Source organism: Lepidochelys olivacea (assembly GCF_965140295.1).
Source record: "Lepidochelys olivacea isolate rLepOli2 genome assembly, chromosome: 7".
NCBI lineage: Eukaryota > Metazoa > Chordata > Testudines > Cheloniidae > Lepidochelys > Lepidochelys olivacea.
Window position 1 is genome coordinate 56,767,099 of NC_140417.1, and position 20,728 is coordinate 56,787,826.

At 47.2% G+C, this 20,728-nt stretch overlaps 1 protein-coding gene across 3 annotated transcripts in view; it reads left to right on the plus strand.

Moving 5' to 3' along the window:
- Nucleotides 1-19,649, plus strand: part of PIK3AP1 (phosphoinositide-3-kinase adaptor protein 1) — an 87,917-nt gene extending 68,268 nt beyond the window's left edge. For all 3 annotated transcript variants that reach the window (XM_084634079.1, XM_084634078.1, XM_084634080.1), the window contains 8 exons: nucleotides 3,379-3,561; nucleotides 4,646-4,711; nucleotides 6,173-6,378; nucleotides 8,281-8,353; nucleotides 10,287-10,442; nucleotides 12,924-12,994; nucleotides 13,565-13,680; nucleotides 14,855-19,649. In XM_084634079.1, the coding sequence (XP_084490205.1) occupies nucleotides 3,379-3,561; nucleotides 4,646-4,711; nucleotides 6,173-6,378; nucleotides 8,281-8,353; nucleotides 10,287-10,442; nucleotides 12,924-12,994; nucleotides 13,565-13,680; nucleotides 14,855-14,909 (926 nt within the window). In that variant the 3' untranslated portion in view covers nucleotides 14,910-19,649. The remainder of the gene's footprint in view (nucleotides 1-3,378; nucleotides 3,562-4,645; nucleotides 4,712-6,172; nucleotides 6,379-8,280; nucleotides 8,354-10,286; nucleotides 10,443-12,923; nucleotides 12,995-13,564; nucleotides 13,681-14,854) is intronic.
- The last annotated feature ends 1,079 nt before the right edge of the window (nucleotides 19,650-20,728 follow it).

The following is a 20,728-nucleotide window of genomic DNA, read 5'->3' on the forward strand; positions in this document are numbered from 1 at the left end:
GTTAAGTGACATGAATATTCAGACAGGGAGGTTCTGCTGAAAACACTTGCCTTTCTGTGGCCTTCTGCTCTCCATGTTAAGAGGATTTCAGCCACCCTGAATCAGGGCCCAAGTGCAGATCTGCCTGCAGGAGGAGTTTGACTTTTGACTAAGAGTGGCTAGTTATTATCCTCAACTACCTGGTTGTGCAGATAGGGATGTGGCCTCTGCATTGACTTCAGTGGGAAAGGATGGTGCCAAGAACCTCTAAGACCAGACCTCTGCTAGGTGCTTAATTGAGGTACCTGTCTTGAAAGCTTTTGGCCCAATTGGTTTCTGCATGTACGATGCTCCAGAAGGGGTTCCGCTCTGTAGAAATGGCATAATGGGGCTCCAGGTCTTCCTATCTAGCATCCCTGTGAACTCTGCCTGGCCCCTGAGAGCCAGTCTGGATTATATCCCTCTCTCACATCACCAGCAACTAAGGGTTTGTCTACGCTGACAATTAGTTTGTGGCAAGCCGGGGGTGGGGGGGGGGCAGGAGGGGTGCTCTGCACTAGCCTGCCACAGACCAGCTGTCCACATGGACACATTAACAAACTGTTAATGCACTTTTAATCTAGTCCCGTTCCAAAGAGGACTAGATCAAAGTGTATTAACAAATGCGTCAGCAGTGTCCACACAGACAGTTAGTCCGTGGCAGGCTAGCGTGGGGTAGATTCATACCCCAGCTTGCTGAGAACTAGATGTTTGTGTCGAGAAGCCCAAGTTTCTGCAAGTCAAACTAGGCCTTTAGTGATGCTGTGCAAACCCACTCTCTGCAGGTGCAACTCATAGAATTTAGTGAACAATCCTGTGGCTGCACAAGAAGGAATCTAATCCAGCTCCCCCTGCTAGGTGTGTTTCTGTTGGGTTAAGAGGTAACAGCCAAATATTTTGTTGTCACTGAAGTCAGCAGATTTGACTGCACACACCTCCTGGGCCAGACAACCTAATGACGAAGTTGGCATTCGTAGACCAAGTTTCTTTGGGGAGAGGAGGAGGCAAATACTAACTTTCAGAACTGAGAACAGTCTTTCTCTTGAACCCCATTGTCTCCAGCGTGGGCAGCCGTAAGCGTTCAAAGATCATGAGACTGTGGGTTTTTCTTTGCTTTCTGGTTTGTGGGCCTTTACTGTACGCTCAGGTCAGGTTTTCACGCTTTTCTCCAGAACTACGAGGGCTAGCCGATGGCTTTTTATTGGAATGAAAGCAGAGGTTCTCGATTGCCCAATGCCACATGCTGTGACACTCGGGCTAAAACCATGTGTTGGCAACACTGCTTCTAAAACGGCTTATCCTGCTTGTACCAAACGCTGAACATCTAAGATCTGCCCTTGGGTAAAACATTTCACATCATTTCAGATGGATCGCTTGATGACCTTAGTAGGGTGTTTGTTCAAATTCTGGCCTGTAAGGGAGGCTATCTTAAACCTTATTTATGGAAAGCTGGGGCATTTCTCCATACCACAGGAAGCTGGGGAGGCTTAGGCAAAAAGACCTCTGTGGAAAATAGCAGCCTGGAAAGGAGAAATAAAACTGTGTGAGGTTGGATTCCTCTTACTCTTTGCTTGTGCAGGTCAGATAATCAACCGCCATGCAGCTATGAGGCCGTCTTTGAATTCCAGCCACTAAGTATCTTAATCACTCTCTGCTGCTAGTCTCCCATTGATGGCAAGGGATCATTTTCAGGAGAATGTGCTGCTGATAAGCTAGGAAGTATCGGGGAGTTGCTTGGGTGAACCAGGTGCTGTTGCTCTCTGGAGAGCAATAGGTGTCTGAGGCCAGGGCTTATACCAGCAGTTTTGCTGGTAGAGTTTATATTTGTTTGGCAAGCGAAATAAGCTGTGCTAAGCTACACTGGCAAATGCAACTTTTTGCTGGTATAATAAGCTGGATCTGCACTAGGGAGGTTTTGTCAGGAGAGCTATACCGAAAAACCTTAGAAGCCTAGACTAGGCCTGAGTGTTGCTTTGGGAAAGCCTGCTGCAGGCTGGCACCCGCCAGTGCTGCTCTGAGCCTTCGGGAGGGCGCATGGGCCTCGTGGAGGAACTGGCCATTAGGTGAAGTCAGGAAGATGAAATGAGCCAGGCCACAGTGGGCTCATGGATTTCATGCCAGTGTGAAAATGTGATTCTTATTGCATGGCTGGAGGGAACAAAATCCAACTGGGAAACCTGATTTGCTGCCCTCTTGGATGCCCTGGCCAAATGCTGCTGCCTACCTGGCTCCCAGCTCTGATCCTTGCCCCTCTGCATTCTCCAACTCAAGTTAGCCCTCAGCTCTGTGCCGCCACCCTCCCCGACATGCTCTGAGTCCCCAGCCCTTGCTGCTTCTCTGACTCTTCAGATACCTGGTGGCTCCTCTTCTGCTTCTCCACGTCACCAACTCAGAAGCAGAACAAGACTGAACTACCCCCGCTAACACTAATGCCCCAGCTGCTCTGCACATTCCCCTGCCCTTGCCAGCCATGCAGTGTCAGCTCTGGGTCACGTGCCTCTCTGAAGGGGGAGGGGTGGCCCAGTGACTAGGGCCAGGGGCTGGGCCTGGGCCTCAGGAAACCCAGGTTCAGTTCCATGCTGTGACCTTGCGTGAGTCATTTAAACCTCTCTGTGCTTCAGTTCCCCGTGGGGACAATGGCACTCTCCTACCTCACCGGGGTGCTGAGGATAAATAGGTTAAAGATTGCAAGGTGCTCAGGGTGTGAGTACCAGAGAGGGTTTCTTCCACTGAGAGGATCCAAGTGGACTTGGTGCAACTCCCATGCCAAGACATCAGCATTCCAGTTAGTGAATACGCAGACAGGAACACAGGAATTACTTCCTATCAGAAGAGACCCATAGACCTCTCGGCCAGTGGCTGCAGCAGAGAAAGGAATAATGCTCCTCAGATAACACAACTTTTGGTCAGTTTCAGCAGCCGGTAAATATACTAACCCCGCTAAGATGCTGGCCTTTGAAACCCAGTGCTCTGATAGGTTCGCTAGCAGCTGGGATCCGATAGATGGCAGACGACTAATGCAAGCAACAAACACTGTTAACATCCCAAATTTATTACAGCCCTACAGCTTTCCACTACAGTCCTTCGTGATCCAGGAAGGAACCGGCACTGTTAAAAATACCTGCACCAAACAAGGTGGTACCTGCTTCAGGCACTTAACCCACTACCAGACATTGGTGACCAGATAAAGAACTGTCCTAGGCACTTAAAAACCACTGCAAAAATTAGAGTGGCTATTTCCATTCAATTATGGCCAATGTCATCAGGCACAGTGTGCTGTATGATTGGTGAGAGCTAGAGTGCCGATGGCAGCACACCTTCGGGTAGCTTGGTGTCTCACTGACTGTAGTTGCTTTCTAGGCAGTAGCAAAGATGTGCCAGATTCGGAGGATGATCCCTACCAGCAGTGTGGCGAGAATGAACTTTACTACACTGTGGAGCAGGATGACTTCCCTCAGGAAATGGTCAACAGACCTCCAGTTCCTGTTCCGAGGCCTGACTCCAGCTCCCTTCATCAAGACAAGGAGCTGTACATTTCCAAAGGTGAGTCCTGTACCAGAACCATCTGTATTTCTGTGCTCAGCAGTACAGAGCAGAGCAAACGCTGCATGGAGTACCTGTTATAGAAGTGGGACAGCAATGGGCCCACCTCCCAGACCTTGATGAGAATCCTCGCCTGGCTTCCAAAATCCCCAGAGTTTAGATTATTCACCTCTAGGTTCCTGGTTCATTCCATAAGAGATGGGCCTCCTGTTGGGATCCAGATCTAGATTTCACCCTTCTTCCCTCTCCCAAAACACTGTGGTGTTTGCATCCTGAGGTCTTGGTTTGAGTTATACCTCTAGTGTGAGCAGTCAGGCTGCAGGCTTTCAAAGCCAGTATCAGCAATGGTCTGCTCTGGACAGACCCAGTTTAGTTGGGGAGTGCCTAAAGTTACAAGGTAGACAATGGCATGGCTGTTGTGCTGATGGGCAACTTCAGGTACAGAGACTATGTAAAGGAGTCACTGAATCCGTAGAGCTGGAAATAGAGCCTGGGAGTCCTGTCTCCAGTCCCTTTCTCTAACCACTAGATAACCCTACCATGAAGATAATTTTTATTTCAGATCCTCTGAAAAGGTGAGACGAAATGTAAATGGCTTTGTCTACATAAGAACCCTTGGTCCGATCCAGTACGGCCATTCTTATGTAGACAAAACCACCCATTATGGCTGAAATTTTCAAAGCTACCTAGGGGGCTTAGATGCACAATCTCCATTGACTTTAAAGCGAGTTGTGCAATTATCTTCTAGGCAGCTTTGGAACTCTCCATCGTAATGTTTTGTATGAATACACACATTGTGATTCTTTAAAAAAGGAATTATAACCAGATTCTGGAGCATCATCTAAAGGGGCATCCAGCAGCAGGCCTGACACTAAAACATCTCTGGAAAAATGTATTCAGTCCTCTGTTAGGGATGGATTGCATGGTTGAATTCTGTCCACGGGAAGGGTGTTTCTACCATGCTGTCCCTTGTCTTATTTTCTCCCTTGACTTCAGTGGGTTTACTCGATTTCCTGTGTGTAACCTTACCATTTCTGTCCTGTCTGTGATGTGGCGAGGTGTCTAAGGAATACCTGTTTTATAGTATTTGCAGGGAAAGCTCACGAAAGACCTGGGAATCTATATGTCTCTGCAGAGAAGATTAAGAAAGGTAAGTCAGGTGTCTGTTTCAGAGAACTTTCCAATAATGCAAGAGGAAAGGTGGCAAGCTAATTTAATGTGAATGAAGTGTGTGTATGTGCCAGAGAGCTGACCAGCTCCTCTAACGCTCACATGACTCCTCACCCATCGGGCTTCTGGCTCCCTACGACAGAGTGCCAGGGAGGATCCTAGCTTCGTGACTGCAAGGCTAGCTATTTGCTTTGTTTATGGATTGTCTCTGGGAGGTGGTTTATTCCTCTATGCTGGTAAGAGGAGTGGGGCTGTATTTGTCGCCAATGAGGCATTCCAGTACCGGTATGATTGTTTGTTGGGCCATACATCCTTAGTTCATTTTGTTGTGTTTATACTAAAATGCTCTAAGACATTCAGGGGAGTGCCTTAAGACGGGGCGTTGTTTCCTGGTAGTTAACAACCAGCTTTATCAGTTGCCACTCACTTGCTGTCAGGAAGTGTCAGACTCAGGGGTCACTATCGCTGTTATAATCAGTGAAAATGGAGAAGTGTAAACAGAAAATAATCCAGCTTTTTCAGTGAAAAGTAAAGTTGGCCTGCCCAAAGTTGGGGCAGGATGTTCCATTTATAGAGCTGGTGGTTTCCTAGAAGCCAAACCCTGTATTCAGGGTTTGTCCCATTAGATTCACAGTGTTCATTACAAGATGCTGTTAGTGTTGTACCCAAACCTCAGGGGTCTGACCCTGATAGGTACTGGGCCACCCACAATTTCTTGGATTTCAAAATCGGGGCCTTAATAGTCATACGTGGCTCTGTCGTGGAGGCTTTTATCAAGTGTTCTTAGAATGCTTTACAAAGAAGGTCGGTATACTTCTTCCCATTTTATATATGGGGAAAACAAAGCAGAGAGGAAGTGACCTGTCCAGGGTCACCTTAGCAGGCCAGTGGCAGAGCTGAGACTAAAACTCAGGCCTGAGTCTCATTCCAGTGGTGGATCCAGTAAACCACAGTGTTCAAGATCTCCGGCTGGCAGCAACAGGTCTTTGCTTTTAGTGGTTGAGAAGCAGCTTATTCTAGTTAATTAGGTCACTGGGCTGGGTGTCAGGAGATCTGACTCTGCCACTGACCAGCTGGGAGACCTTGGGCAAGTCACTGCCCTGCTTTGTGTCTCAGTTTCCCCTCATTTCCTGTGTGCCATCTATTTAAACTCCAAGCCGTTAAGGACAGGGACAGTCTCTACTATGTGTTTGCAAACAAGGGCTCCTGATTTTGGCCAGGGCCTCTAGATTTGATGGGAATACCACTAAATAGCTGCATGTCACAGAAAGCACAAGAGACCTAGGTTGTTGGAACTAGACACTGGCATTTTCTGATTTGTCTGTTAAGAATCTCTGCTCTACCCCTGCAGTAACATAATGGTGTGGGGCAGCTAATCTCTGTGTCCCTGAGTATAAAAAACAACGCCAAGCTCAGTACGTGGTTAACTTTCTCTTTTCAGAGCCCGCAGTCAGGCTGGTCAGGGACCAGTCACAATCAAGCATATATGACCCATTCGCTGGGATGAAAACCCCAGGTCAGCGGCAGTTAATTACGCTACAGGAACAAGTCAAGATGGGGATACTCAATGTTGATGAAGCCGTGCTCCATTTTAAGGAGTGGCAACTGAACCAGAAGAAGAGATCGGAATCATTCCGGTTCCAGCAGGTACAGGCATCTGCCACGGTTAAAAACACCTTCTTAGCTCGTTTGGTGCTGGTGAATTCCATTCTCTGCTTACAGAATAGGTATAGTGCAGCCAGCATTGGTAGTGTCTCTGAAATTGCCCCACCAGCAGGTCTCACCTCTGAGCTGGATTGGCTGTCCCTGTGGGCCAGAAGGGAGCTGTCTGCCTGTCCTGCTCAGTCACTGGCCTTCCTGCTGAAATGGCCTAATGAGGGACCCCTACTACCATCTGTGGGGGTGACTTTTGTAAGGTGGATCCCTGCTCACCCGGAACTGGACTGAGCCCCACCCAACTAAGATCAGACAGGCCACCCTACGCTCGTCAGGAGGCCATGACTTTTTGTGCCTTTTTGTGACTTTTTAATCTCTGTAGGCTGTCAGTTCCTGTCCACCTCAGATCAGGAACAGTGTACTGGCGGCAAGCATCTGTACTGTGCTGAAACAGGGTGGGGCTGATCCTCCCCTGGCACTTTGCAAGGCAGAATGAGAGAAGGCTTCCCCACCTACGGCCTCCAGAGACTTCTTACTGATGACTCTCAGAGTATTCAGGAGAACCTGCTTTTGGAAAAGGCACCTAACTTGTGACTAGTCCATTAGGGAGTCATTGGGTCTGATGAAGTGAGCTGTAGCTCACGAAAGCTCATGCTCAAATAAATTGGTTAGTCTCTAAGGTGCCACAAGTCCTCCTGTTCTTTTTATTGGGTTACTGTCACTCAGCAATTTGTTGTGGGGGTCTGGAAATGAGCATCCAAGTCTTAATGTTTCCATATTCCAGCCACAGCAGCATTCCCACTTTAAATGTGGCACCAGCTCCTAGCACAGCCTCTCGGTCGCTGCAACAGAGCCGGCCCTGGCGTCCGTGAGAGCGCTGCAGGGGGCTGATGGAGATTGAGACTCCTGTAGGTGCTAGCAGGACAAAAGCATGCCGCTTCCTCCACCTCATTCTCACTCAGGGGCGGTCTTCTTTATCCTTAGGGCCTCATGAGTACCCTTCACTTCTCCCTAGATTAAAGGCCTGCTGGGGGCAGGTTTTCTGCCAGCTGCCATTGTTCCAGCAGATATTTGCTGGGATGTTCTTTGGAGACGAGGACAGCTCTTAAGAGGCAAGTCCACCCTGTTATCCTCTCTCCCCTGGTGGAGTACAGTTGCTGCTCTGGTTTTAAACACAACTCAGTTGCCTAGCGGGTACAACTGCTGCATCTCCACTTGTATAGGGTTGCCTTCTTTTTAAGGCTGTGTCATCTGAGACTGTCCTCTCTGCACACTGCAACACCCACATCCCCATAAGACAGCAACGTCACCAGGCACTGCCATGTTGTGGGGATGTCTCATCAGCCCTAGCTGTGTTTCTGGACTGCAGTTCCCCCTTTGTTTCAGCAGGGAGGGGTTGAATTCCACAAGGACCGAGCCTCAGAAATTGGGATGTGTGGCAGCCCACTCCCCTCCTGCTCTCACCGTTTCCTGCTTGCTGGTGGTGACGTCAGGTGGGCAGTGAGCAGCAGCACAGCTCCTCTTTCTGTGCTAGTGTCCATAATAGGGGGAATAGAAACAGAGGAAACTGGGGTATCTGAGATCAGCAGAATCCTCTCCAGACAGAATGTTCTCCAGATCTCTTCCACAAGATATTGCTGGGTCTCTAAGCCTGATTCAGAACATATGCCATGAGCCCCTTCAAATCGCTTGGTTCCTGAAAAGCGGTGTGCACAGCATGTGGACTTCTCCCGGGATTAAAACCCAGTCGCACAATTTGAACTCCAGCCAGATTTTGCTGCCGGTGATGCAGCTTGGAGACAGAGTTAGCCTGAGTACATTCTTGGTGTTATCATAAAACTGCCCGTGTTCATTTATCCCAAGCACTGAAAAGAGTGTATTGTGACGTTCTAGGAAAATCTGAAACGGCTACGAGACAGCATCACCCGGAGGCAAATTGAGAAGCAAAAAACAGGAAAACGTTCAGGTAACAAATGTACTCAAACTCTCTCTCCAGTAACAAAGCTACTAATGGGGTCACTTGCAGAGTATCTGCCAGTCCCATACTCATCTGTGTGGGCTTTGTAGGCTGGAACTTGTCTGCATGTATTTTATTAACTCTGTGTAATATATTAGTATACCCATCTGTGTGTAATATATACACATAAAATACACACCTGTATGATATATGGGCAGTTAAAACATGGGTAAGCTACTTAGCTGCCTGTGCCTCCGTTTCCCTGTCTGTAAATGAGGATGCTACCCATCTCCAGGGGTGAGTCTTAGGCCATGAATGGAAGACCCTGGAGAGCCAGGAATCAAAGGCTGTGCTGAAGGGCCAAGCGCCTGGTCATGAAACAGTTCCCTGATACAAGAGATCTTGGGGGAAGGAGAGATCATACTAAGCACTGGTGGAACCAGCTGCCCTGGAAGCTACCAGCCTTCTAAAGATTGAGTGTTCGGAGCCAATTCCTTCCCCTTCATGTAGGCCCCTTACTCCTGTGGATGGGGAGCTCTGTGCTGGTCTACCCGAGGGTCTGGACAGTCAGGCTGGTATGGAAGGATCTGCAGGATCCCTGAAAGAGCTCTGCCTGGCTGCTGACATGGCCTGCCCCCATAGAACTTCTGGAGAAATGCTGCCCCTACAAGAGGCTGCCACAGTCACACGCCTGGAACTGCCAGGGGAGTGTGGGGAAGAGCAGGGATGGGGCAGCAAAGTGCACCTGGGCTGAAGACTCTGTTCCAGAGCTTGTAGCTCTCTGTTGCCCCTTCCAAGATGTCTGCAGCTGACTCAGATGGCTGCAGAGACCTGCCCCAGCTCAGTAGGGCTGAGAAGGCTTTGCGCTCTTGGGGCCTCGGTCATGTCTTACAAGAAGTGAGGCTGCTGCTTGGTGGCAACCCGGAGGTGTAAGAGGGGGATCTCCTCTCCCACAGCCTCCGTTAGGTGGTGCCTAAACCCCCTGGCCTCCAAGCTAGTGCAGTACATTGACCACCTCCTCCTTAGACTCAGGCTGTCCTAGTGCTCAGCAACCCCCCACCTGCCGGCTTCCTCATTCTGAGGACAGGTCAGGCCACGCAGCTCCTGAGCAGCATGGCTCCCTCTTGGCTTGAGTGAGGGAAAGGTTTGGGTCAGCACCTGGGCTGCCCTGTGTGATCTTACTGGATCTGGACTGCTGGATCTTCTGTCTGTTCCATTTTGGAGACCCAGAAGGCCAGCTCTGGTAAAAAGCTGATTCTGACAGGCAGGAGTGGAGCTGAAGTAGCAGATGCATGTACACGGCCCATAGCCTCTAGCCTACCCACCCCTCACCGTTCCTGTTGTGCTTCTCATGGCCTAAGAGCTTTACAAGTGTTGACTCCTTCATCTCTTCAGCTCTTCTTGCCTGCAGCAACGACATCACGTCCCTGAGCAGAGTGATTCGTTGACTCGCCCAGGGCACCCAGCACGTCAGTGGCAGTCAGGAATAGGGCATGAGAACTTTAACATCAACCCTTCGGATGCTCTACCTACTGCCACAGCTGGGCAAGAGAACTGGAGGAGCCAAGTGTTAACTGAGTCATTCCAATGGGTACATTTCTTTTGTGCATAGAGAGCAGTGATGCTAAATGTTGCACCAGCCCAGAGGTGGCTGTGTCTGCTAATTGTCCATGGGGCTGCTCCTGTGGATAAGTGTCCTCTGTTTGCACTTAGCCAGATTAATATGACTCAGATCTGTGACCTTCTTCTTGCAAGCAGTAGCAACGTGGTTGATCTGCCCAGCCCATCTGAATGTTGATGGAAATTGAGCAATGGAAGCAAAGCCCCTGTGGGAATCAGTGCTCAAGTAATTCATGTTTAATCCTCTGTTTGGATGTATAAGTAGCCTGTAGTACCTGAGATAGGCTGCCACTGACTTGTTCATGGCTATTTTCCCTTCTAGACTTGGAAATCACGGTGCCTATACGACCGTCCCACAATGCTCCCGGGAAAGTGGAATGTGGCATTTATGAATTTGGACCCAGGAAAAATGTTTTCCCACCAAGAAAAGAGATAAAGCGAGGAGAGTGGAAAACAGAAAGCACCTCTAGCACTGCAAGTAAGCAAACCATGCATCTCAGGCATCCCATATAGGAAAGCTGGCCTGAAATTATCTCCTCTGCCTGCCTTTGGAATCAGCAGGAGCAAAGTTAGCCCTCAGAACTCTCCCAGGCAAACACTGTAGCGGTAGCCCCGGAATGTGTCAGTCTGATCCTACTCCCATTGAAGTCAAAAACACACCTCCCAGTGACTTCAGTAGCAGCTGCTTTAAATAGGAAGGAAATTGGCCCCTGGCTACAATTCCCAGCATGCAGTGAACCAACTTGATTTGAAGAGCCTAGGAACATTGCATGCAGGGAACTGAACACCCAGTAATCTCTATGGGCCATTCCCTCTGCTATGATAGATAAGGGCTCACGCTTTCAGAAGTGGTAGCTAATGGGACTTGGGCTCCTCAGTGACTCAGACACACTTGAATATGTTCATAGACTCATAGGGTTGGAAGGGACCTCAGGAGGTCATCTAGTCCAACCCTCTGCTCAAAGCAGGACCAAATCCCCAACTAAATCATCCCAGCCAGGGCTTTGTCAAGCCAGACCTTAAAAATCTCTAAGGAAGGAGATTCCACCACCTCCCTAGGTAACCCATTCCAGTGCCTCACCACCCTCCTAGTGAAAAAGTTTTACCTAATATCCAACCTAAACCTCCCCCACTGCAACTTAAGACCATTACTCCTTGTTCTGTCATCAGCTACCACTGAGAACAGTCTAGATCTATCCTTTTTAGAACCCCCATTAAGATATTTGAAAGCAGCTGTCAAATCCCCCCTCATTCTTCTCTTATGCAGATTAAATAATCCCAGTTCCCTCAGCCTCTACTCATAAATCATGTGTTTCAGCCCCCTAATAATTTTTGTTGCCCTCCGCTGGACTCTTTCCAATTTTTCCACATCCTTCTTGTAGTTTGGGGCCCAAAACTGGACACAGTATTCCAGATGAGGCCTCACCAATGTTGAATAAAGGGGAACGATCCCGTGCCTCGATCTGCTTGTAATGCTCCTACTTATACAGCCCAAAATGCCGTTAGCCTTCTTAGCAACAAGGGCACACTGTTGACTCATATCCAGCTTCTCGTCCACTGTAACCCCTAGGTCCTTTTCTGCAGAACTGCTGCCTAGCCACTCGGTCCCTAGTCTGTAGCAGTACATGGGATTCTTGTGTCCTAAGTGCAGGATTCTGCACTTGTTCTTGTTGAACCTCATCAGATTTCTTTTGGTCCAATCTTCTAATTTGTCTAGAGGTCCCTCTGTATCCTATCCCTACCCTCCAGCGTATCTACCTCTCCTCCCAGTTTAGTGTCATCTGCAAACTTGCTGAGGGTGCAGTCCACACCACCCTCCAGATCATTAATAAAGATATTGAACAAAACCGGCCCCAGGACTTGGGGCACTCCGCTAGATACCGGCTGCCAACTAGACATGGAGCCATTGATCACTACCCATTGAGCCCGACGATCTAGCCAGCTTTCTATCCACCTTACAGACCACTCATCCAGCCCATACCTCTTTAACTTGCTGGCAAGACTTCATATTATTGAAGTGTGCTTGTAATTTGCTTCATTTCATGCAAATGATGCATGTAGCTCGTGATTTTCACCGCAGGCTGAGTAAGTCTGATAGAATTCAGCACGGGTTATTTGCTGCCTGTGGAGGCAGAACTGGGCCCCAGCAGGTTGCCACTGTCACCTTGGCTGGGTATGTTTGGCACGTCTCTGGGGTGGAGGCTGACGACTCGTGTATAGATCATTATACGAAGTGGGTGTTAGGCAGGGTGCCAGTTTTATAGCGGTTCCTCCAACCTAGCTACCCCAGCACAGTCTGGCTGTGGTCCTGGTTCCTCAGAGAGTGTCCCAGAACTGTGTTGGGAGGGAGGGTGAGGATCTCTGAAGGTGGCATCCATGCACAAAAGCTGGGGGTTCCTCCTGTGGCAAACAGACTAGCCCTGGCTTCAGTGCCATTATGTTTAAATGTGGGGACTCTGGGGACCTCTAAACACCCCATTTGGTTTAAAAAAGATTCTTGAGCTTTCTAACCTTGTAGAGTGTTATGCCAATACTGCGTAGACATCTAGATACTGCTATGTCAGTGTAACTAATGGAACTGCCACGGGAGTGTCAATTTAAATATGCATGAAAATAAGGTGTGTATCCAACGTGAAAATAAGCCAATGTCAGAGTCACACACTTTCAATGAAATAGAGTGTTGGAAACCCTAGTGCCAAGGGCAGGGCTTTGCATGAGAAACTTGCTAAACAGGAAGTGAAGTAAATGAGCCTGGTTTTGCTGCCCAAACTGAATGAAATGCAAATGATTGCGAGTGGAGGGCTGAAGGAAGCATTAAAAAGTAAGTGAATTTATTAAAATGGCTGTTAAGTAATTGGTATTAAGAGGTAAATAGGAGCTCAGAATGACTTCTGTGTTGCTAATATCTCTAGAAATCGACAAGATTTAATGACGAGCTCATCTCTTCTCTGCTAACCAGGTAGTGCCAGTAACCGATCGAGTACTCGAAGCATGTTGAGTATCAGTAGTGGGATGGAAGGTGACAGTGAGGTAAGCCTTCATCTTTATCCTATGCTGGCTGTTTGCCTTCATGACAAACCTGGGCCTGGTTTTTGCATTAGTTTTTAAATGGCTTCTTAAATATTTCCCTTGAAAATGCATAAATGGCAAAAAAGCTGAACTTATTAAATCAAACAAAACCCACTTCTGCTGTGAAACTTACGAGAAACGAATGACTTTAAAATGTGGTTGCTAAAGAGCCTTCTCGCAGCTTTATGTATGTAACGCTGTAGCCCAATTCCTCCCCTTCTGTCTCACCCTCATGTCTATAATCTATTTGCAATCTCTCTGAGGCAGGAGCCTTCCCTAACGATCTGTTCCACAAGGCCCCTAGCACACCTCCTGGGCAGGATATTATTCATAGTTCATCTAACTGTATTCTTGGTCATATTGTAAGTGGATCTTCATACACTGACTTGACCAGCCAAGAGGTTATGCTCCCATAATGACACTGAAGGAAATATGCTTATCTGAGGGAGAGCCTTATGAGGATCTGAGATACTAGTGTATTATGGATGTTTCACAAAACTTCACTCCCCCTTCTGCCTTTCCTTTTTGTAGGATAATGAAATCCCGGAAGCTACCAGAAGCCGCAGCCCAATACCCCAGCAAGTGGAGAGGTTTCCCCTCATGCCACCTGAAAGGCCTCCGAGAATACCTCCCCGAGGCGCAAGCAGGTAAAGCATGTGACTTGAGCTTGAACACAAGTGTCTGAGGGGTTGGTGTTTGTAGCACAATGCAAACAGCTGGAAGGCTGCAGATGTAATGCATCCCTTTCACCAGAATGACAAGGCTGTTAACAAAAATAAACAAACCTTGCATAAATTCTGGAATCCATTTTACACTCACATCGTACTTAGTGGAATTAATTTCCTGGTTAGTAACCTGACTGGCAATCCTATTAGTATGGCTTACACACTAAAAGGTACTGTGTTACTGGAACATGGTGTTTGCCATGCTGAATTAGATTGATCCATTTAATCCAGTATCATGCCTTTGGCAGAGGTTCAAGACATGATCCTTTGGAGAAGAACCCCTCACAATACACCCACAGGCAATGCTGTATATGGGGAGGGAACTCCCTCCCACTAGGCAGTCTGTTTTTACACTCGGAAGTAGATTTGTTTACCTTTAGGACTTTTCTCAGCCCTAAAGTTGCTCTGGCTTAACTAAAGGTGTGTCATAACATTGCTGCAAACTCAGTTAAAACAAAATCCCTTTAGTTAAACTAGTGCCACTCTTTGTAATCCAGGCTTTAGAATCCTAGCTTGTATAACTACAGATGTTAATAAACTTCTCCAGCTGTTACAATAAGTCCAGATGTTGTCAGCCATGTCCAGAAGCAGTGAATTCCACGTTCCCTTAGCTCTTGCAACCATATAACTAAACCACCTAAAGTAGGTGTGAATCAGCTTTTGAAGCTTGCAACTACCAGCCATATCCCTCCCCTTTCTCTCATTCTGAGATCCTCAGAAGAAAGATTCTGCAAGTTCCAAGTGTAAATATAACACAGAATTCTACAGACATTAAATCTTCCAACAGTCCTGTGAGGCAGGCAGCTACTGTACTGTTGTAGCCATTTATAGATGAAGGAACCAAGACAGAGAGGTTAAAGTGATTTGTCCAGCATTACACAGGATTCTTGGGTTCTATTCCCATCTCTGTTGATGAATTACTGATTGCCAGTCCTTGCTCACCTTCTTATGTAAACTTAAATGCATAAGACGCTGCCCTTCTTATGCAAACTTAAATATCAAGTACATTTCATTTTTACACTAGAGACTGTTAAATAAAATGTTGTTCCAAACCCCTGTTCTCTGGTTTCTAATATGCTTCTATGTCTTGTTGCAGGCCTGTAAGCAGCAAAACCTTATTTCCTCCACCTGTGCCCCCACGAGGTCGCTGAATCCTGAGATCATTGGAATATGGGATATTCTAGTGTGTATGTGTACAGATATATATATATATATACACACACACAGATATTTTAAAGGATCTTTTTTACTATTTATAGATGGAAGCCAGATGATTTCCCCCTTCTTGCCCCTTGTGGTGCATTTTGTAGTAACATTTCACTGAGAAATCTCCCAGCCTTTTGTGACTTTTTTTTCTTGGAGTGTCTTGGAACTTCTGGATTTTAAGGAAAAACTATCCAAGGTGGCAAAGAGAATTTGGACGAGTCTTTTGACAGTCTTACACCTCATATGGGGTTATGCCTCCCACCAAGAACATGCTGTCCTCATTGGAAGCCTCCACTCCGAGAGCTGTAAGAACAACTAAAGAAAGTCACTGGAAAATGTAAAAAACCTGTTTTTTAAAAAAAGCTCCTTTCAGAGACTGTCTTCAAAGAATGCTCATCATGAGCTGCATCGGAAGAGTGGCTCCCGGTAGTTTGGTGTAACATTTGGACACTGGGTCATTCCCACCAAATCGCCTGTAATGGATCTTCCTTTAATAGTTATTGGACATGATGGTTTTGCAAAAAGGGCTATGTGAAGACTTCTTTACTCAAGCAAAAGTCGTTTTTATACAGCCCTTTTCTTCCCCCACCCCATTGTCTTTGGATGGGGAAAGACACTAGCAAGGTGCTATATACACTGCATTGGATGCAAGACTCCCTAACAGCTGGTGAGGGAATTGCTCTGTCACAAGAAACAGCTCTATATACATGCCTTCTAGGGCATGTTACTTTAAATCCAAATAGCTGACCTCTTGCATTAGGAGAAGACATTTATAGCAGTCCTCTGACCTTCCCCCTTCCCTGTACACATTTGAGGATCATATCTGCGTTAAGGCTGTTGATGCTGTGTAATAGTGTGTGTTGATAAGGTGTATGTATTTTGAGCTCAAATATGGATTTAATTGTTGCTTACTTCACTGGGCACAAACATCCAGTTCAGTGGTTGGGTTTTGCTTGCCCTAAGCATCCTGTTTAGCAAAGCTGCACCTACAGCAGCTGTGTCCAACCAAATCCGCCTGAGGGCTGGGTGTTTTCAAAAAGGTCAAAGGGCTTCTCTGTTCTGCTCCCCCTTGTGCCACTCAGATGGCACAAGGAGCAAAAACAACTGCTAAGTCCTCATCACAGAGAGTTGGGGTAGCTGGTTTTCAGGCCTGGGGTGAGGAGAACACAAGGGGCTCCAGCAATCCTTGGCTGACATGGCTCACAGGGGACCTTTGATGGTTGGCACAAGTTAGAGGCTATTCTGCCCCAGCCAAGGGTGGAGAATTGGGTAGCATTATCTCATTGGTTCTCAGCTTCTCTTTTCCCTTTCCCCCCTGTGGGAGCTGTGTGGGGGAGAGGAGCCATCCCTTGCTCGCTGAACCCAGCCCTCAAGGCTCAGACAGAGCTCAGGTAAGCAGGCAACGGAGCAACCAGAGTTGCAGCTCCCCTTCCCCTGCAATACAGGAAGTGGCCAGTGGAGGGAGTGGCTGAAGAGCATAGCGGGCAAGTAATCCAGGGGGTGTCCCCTACAGTTGCCCTGTAGAGATGTGGGTCATTCAAACAGTTCAGGGTGGCACTTGTGAAACACATCTTCAGTTCACAATCAAGTGCAAAGTCTCTTTTCATTGCAGCTCTGCATAGCTCAGAAGCTCGTCCCTTCCACCAACAGAAGCTGCTCCAATAAACAATATTACCTCACCCGCCTCATCTCTCTCATATCCTGCGACCCACAGGGCTACAATGACACTGCAATCAAGCACTATGGGTACTCCTTTAAAAGTACATGAGTGTTCTGCTTTGCTAACCAGGTGTTACTCGGAACACTACAGGCTCTGAATGCTGGCTTGCGGTAGCTTGCTGGTGACTTGCTTTAGTCGGGAGGAGGTTGGGGGGCGGGATAAGGGTTGTGATGCAGAGAGCAGGAGTTGAGTTTGTGCCGCTTTCCCTAGCGGGAGTAGTCCCCAGCACTTTTCCATTGAACTGAAAAAAGTTTCTTCATCTAATTGAGGAGAAAATGAAACTGCAAATGGAGGAAATGAGGTAAAGGAAATTAAACTGAAGAGGAGAGTTAATTCAGGGGCCTAATCTTGTTCAGTGTTCACTTCTGTTTTACTTTGCACACACCTTAGTGGATTCTGCCCTTTGGTTTAGCCCTGTGCAACCAGCAGCCCATGGGCTCCCTTGCCTCCATAACTCTCTCATGCTCTGCCCCTAAGGTCAGTTCTGTGCTGCAGCATTGCAGAAGTTAACTGCTTTCCTATCTCCCAGGGTATAAGAACTAAGGAATGTGAGGCAGAAGAAAAAGAGCAAAGCATGAAGACACCACTCTCCCAATTTCAGAACATCTCCTTTCCAGATAAACCTGTAGCCAGTGTGGGTTAAACTTGCATTGGTTCTCAAAATGTGGGTTGGGACCCCAAAGTGGGTTGCAACCCCATTTTAATGGGGTCGCCAGGGTTGGCTTAACTTGCTGGGGGCTGAAGCTGAAGCCGAAACCCTAGCTCCACCACCTGGGCCTGAAGCCCGAGCCTCAGGGCCAAAGCCTGAGGGCTTCGACCCTGGGTGGTGGGGCTCAGGTTACAGGCCCACTGCCTGCAGCTGAAGCCCTTGGGTAGGGCTTGGGCAGGGGCAGGCTTCGGTCCTCCTGCCCCCCGGGGTCATGTAGTAATTTTTGTTGTCAGAAGCGGGTTGGGGTGCAATGAAGTTTCAGAACCGCTGTGTTAAAGCAGGCATGCAGGCGGGGGGTGACTGCCTGCACTCTCTGTCCACTCAACCCTGGGTAACTCTGACTCTGCACCACTAGAGGAGACTGTCACACAGGTTTCCTCTAATGTGAGTTTGGTCAGAGGGACATGTTCTGGTGGCATCTCCATGTTGGAATTTCACTGGAATGATCAAGACTTTACGGTTGGGCTCAGCAGTGAGCTGCACCTCGCTTGTTTCAGCTACTTAACTGGCATCTGAAAATAGCCCTCACATCTCTGCCCAACCAGCCTCCCTCTTTTGCCACTCAGAACTTTCCTCATGCCAAACTGTCCTATTTCAACAAGTGTCCTTTGTGTTCTTCTGTACTTTCCAAAGTCTACTGTGCAACTATGCCACTTTGAGAGAGACCACAGCTGCGACAGTGCATCACGGTTCATTATAAACGTAGTCTGTTCAGGCCCCACTTACACTCGGAGGAAACACCTGTCACCCTACAGTCTAATGCAGGCGTGCCGCTATGTAGCTAGAGTCAAATGCAGGCCCTGGTGATATTCTCCCTGTAACTCTGCCCTTGGGAGGACAAAGTGGATCAGCTACAAGTCTGTATGCCTGGCAATCTAGAACAAGGAACTGTTTTTAGTCTACCAAGGAAAGCAGAGCAGAAGAAATCCTGGCCTCGTATGCTTGATTAATGTAAACATGGGAATTGGGCATGGCTTTCAAACCCTGAGCAAGCTGGGGTGTCTTAAAGCCTGAACACACCTTACTGGATGCCAGAGATTTGGCCCTCAGTTCGCCCTGACTAATCTGCAGCTGGTCATTTAAAACTGTTTAGGGCTCAGTGCTTTGACAGTCTCCTTTCATCTTTAGGCTCTTGTGTTGGATTAACATATAATGCATATTGTCTCTGCCTAAGCAACGAAGTGTGCTGAAACAGTAGGAAAAGAGAAGAAGAAGAAATGCTTTGTAATTAAGTTTATAACTGAAGCATTAAAAATTTTTTCCTGTTTTAAGGTGAAAGCCTAGGGAGACCACTGGTAATGGTCTTTCACCTCCAAATCACTGATTCAAATGAGACTGGGTCAGCAGTGACCACGTGATGGCTGATCAGTGAAACGTGTTTGCTCTCTGTCCAGTGTGCATACAAAACCCACCAGAGCAGATGGGACTACCTTGCCCTGTTACTCAGTTCTAAGTCTGTCTGCCAACAAACCATGGAGACTGAACTCTCCGCTCCTTCCCAAGAGGCAGGCAGTCCAAGTCTGGAGTGGGATGCACTGACTGAGCGGTGTGGGGGACTTTGAGTTGCTTCGGCCCAAGCTGTATCTTTCTCCAACAGCCTGTTTTGAAAAAGTAAACATAAAGCTGTTTGGACAGAAATGTTTGTCAAAAAACACTCAACAGGCCCAATCCTGATTCTACTGACATCAGTGAAAGGTTTTGCCAGGGAATTCACCGGACGCAGGGTCATCCCCCTATGAGATCTGTCCATCTTATGAAAGTTTGAAGTAAAACATAGCTGGTGTTGGTCCTGCTTTGAGCAGGGGGTTGGACTAGATGACCTCCTGAGGTCTCTTCCAATCCTAATCTGCTATGATTCTATCGTTAGCTACAGTTCTGAAGAGAACATAAATTCAATGCCTAAGGCTGCAGTGAGAAAAGATCAGGCAGTGGCATTTGCCAGTCTCACAAAATGGGGGAAGTGACTGTAATCAGACCTAATCAATCCATATAACATAAGGTATGAAGGACCTCTCATGTTCAGTTGACTTCTTCTAAGATCAGAATATGTATATTTATTTATTTTTAGGCATTGTGCAATATTTGGTGACAAGTGGATGATGTACGCTGTTTGCCTTTTGGGAAAGGTATGTTATCTGTAGCTTATGAAAACTGCTTTTATATGCCGTCTGTTTATTGTTTGATCAACTGATGCTTAATGCTGTGTTTTTTACTTCTAACTGTAACTTGTTTGGGATATTTTTAAATATATGTCTAAATTTTGCAGAATAAACGTCCAGTTACTGACAATATAAACTTACCAGTCTCTTCAGTTTGGGTATAACCTTAACTCAGTCTTCATAACTGCATGCCTACCACACAGGCATAATTTTGGCACTCAGATTGTGCACGTACACCAGGATGTTTGCATACTTCACATGTAGATTGGGATGTTTGTGCACCTACTACATGTTTGCACAACATACTCTTGACGATTCAGTCACAACTTTTTACATTCTTCTGCAGCAGAAAATTAGCTCCGTGGCAAATTTTACTCAAATGACTTAAATGTACAAAAATCATTTTACTGATTGATTAAAATGAAGGTTATTTTTTAAAAATGTGCTTCCCAGTCAAGTCACATTTTAGTGCCATATTTTATGTGCAACGAACATACTTTTTCTGGATTTCCGTTATCTTGGAAAGTAATTTTGCTGAGTCAGGCTCACAGCTGCTACTGCCCTTCAGTCATACCCTGGAACACTCTCCACTGTTTCAGAACTCTGCCCTCTAAGATTGCCGAATTACTTAGCACCTCAAATGTACACAATGGCTTAACTCAGATTGCCTTGAACAGCTTGAGCAGGTGCTGCTAATGCAGCCCAGGGTCAAACCCTTCCCTCACTGGGACGCCCCTATTTTGGCTGCGGAATTTGCCTCAGAATCCATCCCTTGTTGCAAAATTGAAGCTTAGATTCTGGAGCACATGTTAATGAGTTGTCAGGGCTCTCACTACTCCACCCCAGCCCTGAAGAGCCAGACCAAAGCATGTGGGCCACGTACAGAAGGTTTTAATCTGCATCTGAGTTTCAGTGATAATTTGGAAGAGAGCTACATTATAGCTTGTGTGCTGGCTCTTAATGTTTGGCGAGTATTGGATGGAAAAGGTAAAACAAAGTTCAACGTGTGTTCTCCCACCATGAAGCGAGGAGGTGGAGTTGTGGGCAAAATACTTTAACTGGGTCTCAATGTGATTAGGTAAAAGTGCTGTTTGCACTGAGGGAGCACATGCTGTGCAGACAGGATGGAGTTGTAGTTACGCTTCCACCAGATTTCTGCATCTTGCATACCTGGCT